An 8,539-nucleotide genomic window follows, 5' to 3' on the forward strand; every position below is an offset into this window, starting at 1 on the left:
ATTGTTGAACGCAAATAATTTTTTATCAATTTTAATCTGGAGAAAGATCTTTCTCCTTCTGCATTTGATCCAAGAATCGACAAATATATTCTTAATGCAATGTGAACGTTAGGAAAAGTATTCACATGTTTGTCTTTAATTTGATCCTTCAACATTTCTTTTGCAGATTTATGTTCATACAAATTTGAAAATAGTAAAAATTCATCTACAAAGTTTTCCTCTAAATCGGATGAGCAAATTTTCACCAAATTTTGCGCTTTTAGTTTAATCTCAGATTCTGACAAATTTTTGTGAACAGGAAAACCGAAATTATCGTACAAATCACTGTAAGCTTTACGCCTTTTAGTCATTTCTGAAATTAATACATGTAAAATGGCGTAATACGTTTCCATACGAACAAAATTTTAGCATATATATTGAAAAGAGGGGAGGAGGGGAGGGCCCATAAACGGCTGTGCCTAGGGCCTACGAAAGGTATAATCCGGCTCTGCCTACTTGAAATAGTTATATCTCGTAACCATAGCCACCACCACGGCTCCAGACGAATGGCTAGGGGGTTCTTACTTTAGACAAACTGTACTTAATCTTGCTACCGCCTATATTCAACACCCCCGAGATAGGTGGTGTTGCTATATTACACACACTACTGAAAAAAGAGATAGAAAGAACTCTCTTAAATTCTGTTTTTTTTTCTTCTTCTTTTTTTAGAATTTATGAATATTAAATGTTATATTTAAACATCTAAACTAATTTGTTTATGTGCTATTACGAAATTAGTAAATATTTGCTTTTTAAAATTACTAATTAATTGGAGGAATCAATTTATTATTTAATTAATCTAATCAATTGATTTTAACGTCTGGAAATTATTTGATGAACAAGAAGAGTCTAAAATGCATTGTAACTACATACTACGTGGAAAAAATAACTATAATTTATTGAGCATATATCCCAGGTTAAGAGTTTTTTTTTTTTTTAAATTTAAGCATGATGTTTCCATTGATGTCCATGGTGCTCATGATGATGAGCATGGTGAGGTTGTTGGTGATGATGATGATGAGCATGGTGAGGTTCTTGGTGTTGATGATGATGAGCATGGTGAGGTTGTTGGTGATGATGATGTTGAGCATGGTGAGGTTCTTGATGGTGATGATGATGAGGTTCTTGATGGTGATGGTGAGAAGCATGAGAATGAAGTTTGACGTGAGCTGGATCCTGATTGGCTGTTCCGGGTTCATTGGTCTTGACTTCTGCTCTGAATCCTCCCTTATCCGCTACATAGTGAACTTCTCGGTGGATTCCGTGATGGTCAACGTATCCGTAGCTGCCCTTCACTCCTCCGTGTCCATCGCCTTCCTCGTGTCTGTGGTGGGATCCGTCTTTGCCTTTCGCAACATATCCGAACTTGTAGGGGTGAGCATGATGATGCTAGGCGAGACAGAACAATTTAGTTTTTACCAATCTGTTTTTCGAATCATCAGAGAAAATTAAAAACACCTTAAGAGGATACCACGTTAGAAAATTTTCGTGACAAATTACCCTGCATAAGTAATTTAAAGTTTGGAGAAAAATAGTATTATTTTATTTACATCACACTAGAGCTACATGCAGGCGACTCTCGATTTCACATATAGGAGTAAAACTCTATTTAAAACTGGATTTAATGCATGCCATCAAAAAGTATGACATGCCATCACAATTTTTGATCCTCTGAAATAGCTCCTCCGCTTTTAGTAATCCGACGATTAAGTAGCAAAGTGGAACACTTTATGGTGGAATAGCTTAACATGGATCGATACTGCACGCCCTTGGTCCCTTCGCAGTCTGATCAATGGAGTGACTACTGCCAGTGATTCGGTTATCAACTAGGAACCGTGTCTTCCGATCAATCCACTGTGAAGTTTAACTGAACCATGAGGCTTTAAATGCTGATAGAAATGTCTTAAAATTATCAAAATACAAACAAATTATAACAAGGGATAAACTCTCCACTACGTAATCCTGCTCTAATTTGTTTGCATTTGTTTGTATTTGATTCAAACAAATTATAACAAGGGATAAACTATCCACTGCGTAATCCTGCTCTAATTTGTTTGTATTTGATACAAACAAATTATAAAAAGGGATAAACTATCCACTGCGTATTCCTGCTCTAATTTGTTTGTATTTGATTCAAACAAATTATAACAAGGGATAAACTATCCACTGCGTAATCCAGCTCTAATTTGTTTGTATTTGATACAAACAAATTATAAAAAGGGATAAACTGTCCACTGCGTATTCCTGCTCTATTTGTTTGCATTTTGATATTTTCAAAGTATTTCTATCAGCAATGGGATACCTGCAAGTGACGTAGTGTGGGTATCTTGATCCTGATTGGTCGTTTACGTTACGTGGTTTCATTACGTTACGTTACGTGATTTTCCTTACATTAGCATCTGTTCTTTCCGTTCTATTTCGAGTAACTTAAGCCCGACAAGTATCAGTTCTCTTGAGTGAGACATTCTGTATTCTTACACAAAGATTCTTACATATTAAGTTTATTTATTGCACCAATTCCATAAGAAACCAGTTATATCTTCGCTATTTGGAAATTATAAAATATATTTGTTTTTACTATACAATTTAGTTAAAAGAAGCTAAATAATCAATATAAGTTCAACAATATTTTTTTAAATATTAATAATAATAATAATAATTTCCATTCGTTATTCCTGAATTCATCAAGATCTATAATCTACAAAATATTTCTGCTCATATATCTGCATTTTTACTTATAGTAAAGCATATTGAATCATATGCTACAGTTTTAAAAAGATGGCTTACGTTAATTGTAAATGCTTGTTTTGACTTCGCTGGCGAAGTTAAAATGATATTCCACTACGTTAGCGCTTTTGACTTACGAATTTTTGAAAAATCTCTTATTTTCACTTACGAGAGTTTGATATTTTTTCATGGACGCATGCGCATTTTCCCTGATCTGAGACATGCGCAATTACTTAAAATCTTACGTACGGGAGGGTGCAGAAGCTCACGTAAATTTGGTAAATCTCCCGAATGTTGATTTTACTCTTTGTGTACTATATAGTATAAGAGTTTTTTTCCCATTAACTGTTCTTATATAGTTGATTTAGAGAGGAAGCAAAACAGTTAGAAAACTTAATCTTACATTCCGAAAAGTAAATAAAAGAGAGAAGAAAAAAACAATTTTGATATTATTTTTTTTTTAAGCTTACTGGAATGACAATAATCTTATCGTTGTTCGTACTTATTTTGTCACATTCGAAGGACATGGGGTGTTGGATTGATGAAATGTTTTGCTTATACCATTTAAGAAACAACTATCGGGTTTTTGTCAAAATGGAATGTCAGTTCTATACCCAAATAGCAAAGTAAGGTTCATTTTCCCTCAGCAAAAACCTTTTAATGTAAACCTAAAAAGATTTGTTATGCGGCTTACGTGTAAACCTTCTAACCTTAAAACGAGTTCTGCTCTAATCCACACACATTACCCTAATCCAAAACCTTGGAAAACACGGTTCTATATAAAAACCTTAAATCGAGGTTGACTTAGGGTTTTCAAGCGTGAAAAAATCCTTTAATAAAGCTAGTCTCAAGGTGAAAATAATCTTAAATACAGGTAATTAAAAGGTTTCTTTTTGCTAAGTCTCGTTTGCTCAGCTGAAATAGAAGCACGAAAAAATCCTTTAATAAAGCTAGTCTCAAGGTGAAAATAATCTTAAATCTAGATAATTATAAGGTTTCTGTTTGCAAAGTCTTGTTTGATCAGCTAAAATCCACCTTGTCATGAAATTTTAAAGGATGATGCAATTTGATCCTATCGCTAGTGTGACGTCAGCTAGAACGTCACACCATTTTACATAAGTTACAATACTTTTTAAAAAATAATTTTTAATCCTTTTAGGATGAAAGGTTTGAAACAGCAATATTTTTGCTTCATTGTATAAAGGTTTTTAGTACAAACATTTTCGTGACAATAGAAAAAAAAATTCCGATGCAAGATTGTCGTAAGGTTACATGCTTTCTGGGATAGTTAGTTAGAGCGGGCCAAATTTCTATTAACGAGAAATAATATTTGATGAAAAAGTAAAAACATAAATTATAGTTTGTCAATCTAGTTTGATCACTTTAGCTGAGACAAAAATGGATTTGGATTGGCAATAAATTCCTTTGGGAGAGGAATCGTGCTTAACTTGTTATGACATGAAATTTACAACGTCACCAGAGCTCCAGTGGACATTTAAATGCTCTAGTTAGTTGGAAATGGGTCGAAATTCTATTTTTGAAATTCCACCGTAATAGACACAAAGGTATAAATGGAAACGTTATGCATAATATTAAGAGTAAAAAAGTTTATCTAGCAGCTTTTCCGATATATTTCCGATTGGAGAAGAAGTTTATCAATTTTAAAATATGACGCATTAAAATTCTTCAATATATTCAGAAGTTTCTAATTTTAAATAAGAGCTTGAATTTGTTACAACAAATCTAATAAAAAAAATCTTCACCTCATGATGATCATGATGCTGATCAGCTGCAGTAACTGCTATCAAAAGACAACTGAGGATAATCTGAAAAAAAGAAAAATCAGATTTAATATAAATATTTACTATACTTAATATTGAGCCGCGATGGTTCAGAAGATAGAGCAGCAAGATAGACGGTGGTAAACGGATTATGAGTTAGAGTCCCCTTACCGTCAAGCTGAACGTGGGAATTTTTCGTGGTTTTCCTCTCCATGTATTGCAAATGCGGGTAAGCTCCCTATACTAATTACTAAATTTCTCCCTATTCTATATCCAGGAGTTGCCTTGTCTTCTGGATTGGATTCAAAATTACAATGTTACGGAGTTGGATTTTAGTAGTCGTAAACCCAAATTTGGGACTGATATTCAACGACGGTTATAAAATGAAATAAAATACTTAATATGCTATCAGATTTACTATATAATATTTCTGTAATATAAGTTTATACTAATGATTTATTATAATACTAGGAGGCTTCGCCCCCTGCTCGCTGGTGCTCGCCAACTCCCGGAACTGCTTTCGCAGTTCATTTCGGATGGCTTCGCAATCCGATGCTCGCTTTACTCGCTCATTGGATACGTTCTTAACGTCTAGCTTTTGTATACTTTTTTGAACACTGAAGTTCCGAAAACTTTTCACTGTAGAAAATTCTANTACTTGATCTAGGAGTTCCCTTGTCTTCTGGATTGGGTTCAAAATTACAAAGCTATGGAGTTGAACATTAGTAGTCGTAAACGCAAATTTAGGTCGGCTGCTCAACGACGGTTATAAAATGAAATAAAATACTTAATACTCTATGAGGTTTACTATACATATCATATTTCAGTAATGTAAGGTTATACTAATGATTTATTGCAATGTATTTACTATAATGTATTTACTATAATGTATTTACTATAATGTATTTACTATAATGTATTTACTATAATGTATTTACTATAATGTATTTACTATAATAAGCTCAGCATTTAAGTACACTTTAACTTTAACAGAAGCTCGGCAATCCGTTTTCTAATTCTGATAGCAAATATCATTTAAAACTATTTTGGCACTCTTTTTAATGAAATGAAAATATAGCACACATTTTCTTACACGAAATCTTCACGAAAAAAGCACTCAAAATTAAAGGAAATATGAAGCAAAAAAGACATTTATAGAAACACTCGTCGGACGAGGTGCAGAAAATTAAGCATTAATCTAACAGCTATCAAATTCCAAAACCGTATCCTGATTTGTCTGGTCTCAGGAATTGAAATTATCACTCAATTTTTAGTATTTAATTCATACTTATTAAGCTTAACTGTATTTACAAATGTTTTATTTTATAACAGTAATCTAGTTCATATTCATAACCGTCGTTGTTAAACCAGACCCAATTTTATAAGCTTACCAACTACGTAGCCCTGTAATTTTGAGCCCAATCCAGAAGACAAAGGAAATCCTGGATTAAACAGTGGGAGAAATTTGCCTTCGCTAAGGACTTTTCGATGGAACAAACTCGCATTTGCATAACTTGAGCAGTATAACCGCGAACACTTCTTATGGTCATCCTGACGGCAAGGGGACTCTCACCCATGATCGTCTACCATTGATGGTATTTTACATTTGTGGTCGATGTAAGCCGGATGCGGAATTCTTATCAATCGGCCATAGCTGGGATTCAAACCCGGTTCACCTCATTGGAGGGCGAGTGTTCTATCCCCTGAGCTATCGCAGCTCGTATACCAATATTGTATACCAATATTGAACTCTTAAGAAAATCCCTCAAATTTTTCTAACAGATCAAAATAGTTTTTTCTCTACAAAGCGTACACTAACTTTTTCCAAGCTCTTTCTTTTTTTTTTCTAAAAAGAAATATTTGTTTCTAAGATGTTTTAAAGCTGTTCGGACATTCTTCCTATTCCCACCTTAATCAGCTATGGTATTCAAATCACGACTCGTCTACCATTGAGGATATTTTACATCAGCACTGAGGTCGGTGCTAGCCAGGTGTGGGATTCGTGTCGACCTTCCATTGTTAAGATTCGAAACCAGGTCACCGTATTGGTAGGCAATCGCTCTAACCTTTGAACCACCACGAATCAAGATAATTCTAATGGAATAAATGCCCTTTTCAACCTCTAAATGGAACCCTTTTCAACTTCTTAAGTTGGGTGTAAATGATTATTTAACTTTTTTATATCTATTTTAAAGCTTAAATGTATTTATAAATGCTTTTTTATAACATAAATCCTATTCAATAAGATATAGATAATTAAATAGTGAAAATTTCATTATTTTGGAAACACAGGACACACAATAATTATTTTGGAAAGAAAAAAAAAATGGTCATTGGTCAATTCTGTTTGCTGATTGCCTTCTTTTCAGTGAGTAGTAGAGTTTGCTTAAAACAGTTAACACTTTGCATGAAATTTAAAAAAAAATCGTTAATACCTCATTTCTTAATCATTAATATCCATAATCATTAATATCTTAATATTTAATACCTCATTTATTTGAAAATCCTAAATTTTTAAGTCAGTATCCAGCATTCAAACATCATAATTCTTTTTTGTAACTACAGAAATGCAAGGATCATTCATTTACCTTTTCATTTTATAACTGTCGTTGAACAGCCAACCCAATTTTGGGACTACGACCACTAATGTTCAACTACGTAGCCCTGTAATTTTAAACCCAATCCAGATGACAAGGGAACTCTTGGATCAAGTATCGAGAGAATTTTTGCCTTCGGGGAGAGCTTTTTTATGGAACTAGCCGGCATTTGCGTTACACGGTGAGGAAAGCCACGAAAACCTCCTCTGGTTAGCCTGACGGCAAGGGGACTTTAACGTATGATTCGTCTACCACTGATGATATTTTGCATTAGCACTGTGGTCAAACCGCTCTATCCCCTGAGCCAACACGGCTACAGTGCGACATTTATTACGTAGCCTTGTAATTTTGAACACGATCCAGAAGACAAGGGAACTCCTGAATCAAGTATCGAGAGAATTTTGCCTTAGTGCCTTTTAACTTTTTTATGGAACTAACCCGCATTTGCGCTGCACAGAGACGGAGACCACGAAACCCTCCCACGGTTAGTCCGACTACGAAGGGACATTAACACATGATCCATCTAACACGGAGGATATTTCACGCCAGCACAGAGGTCGGTACTAGCCAGATGCTGAAGTCGTATCGACCAGCCATCGCTGGGATTCGGACCCGGTTCATTGGGAGGCGAACACTCTATCCCCTGAGCCATCACGGTTCAGACTTTTTGTTAGTTTTTGTATATTAATAAAATTCAACATTACTTTTATTGTTGGGAGCAAGACATTTAGAAAGCCTTATAGCTCATGTCATTAGTCAGAAGGCTCTAGATATCTGAAAATGGGTGGGGGTGGGGGAAATCACGCAAAAAATTTTCTCTAAAAAAATCTAAGAAAAATAAAATCTTACCTTAGTCAACATTATGAGTAGCTCTATTTTGCTAGTTGTTAACGGAAATCGTTTATTGATAGTGAATGTTGTGAACTTATTGCACCCAAGAGCTTTTATATAAAACGCTTTCTAAAATTATGTTAAACAGTGTCAACATGCTTATTCTAATCAACATATTTACGGATCAGTAAACATCTAATTGATTTACTTTCACTGCCATTTCCGCCATTTTTCTCTCGTCGACACAAAAATGAAAATAACCCCGAAAAACATTCACCCCCAAGGGTAATTATAAACTAGAATAAAGGCTGTTTTATTTTTTATTATTTATAAATTCCACTGTATGTCAATAAAAGAAAGAAAAAACAGTTGATTGTGTAAAATTTCTTATTTTTGTTCTATTAAAGTCCAGTATTTCAATTACTATTACGTAATGAATTGTTCATAGTTCTGCATTCCAGGATTTCCAAAAAGGTTCCATTTTCTATGTAGCAGAAGTCTGGGGGTGGGACAATCCTTTGATATTCAAATAAATCCCTTTTTTTCAGAATACGACAAAAATGC

The 8,539-nt window shown here is 34.2% G+C and overlaps 1 protein-coding gene across 1 annotated transcript; it reads right to left on the reverse strand.

The window, feature by feature from the left end:
* Positions 1 to 938: 938 nt before the first annotated feature.
* On the reverse strand, positions 939 to 6,124 carry LOC107446181 (cuticle protein 14). The gene is made up of 3 exons (XM_071181863.1): positions 6,047 to 6,124; positions 4,530 to 4,592; positions 939 to 1,428 (listed from the first exon to the last, which is right to left on the reverse strand). Exons 1-3 carry the CDS (start codon positions 6,122 to 6,124, stop codon positions 982 to 984), a joined length of 588 nt encoding a protein of 195 aa, XP_071037964.1. The 3' UTR covers positions 939 to 981.
* Positions 6,125 to 8,539: the final 2,415 nt, after the last annotated feature.

Source organism: Parasteatoda tepidariorum, chromosome 6 (assembly GCF_043381705.1).
Source record: "Parasteatoda tepidariorum isolate YZ-2023 chromosome 6, CAS_Ptep_4.0, whole genome shotgun sequence".
NCBI lineage: Eukaryota > Metazoa > Arthropoda > Arachnida > Araneae > Theridiidae > Parasteatoda > Parasteatoda tepidariorum.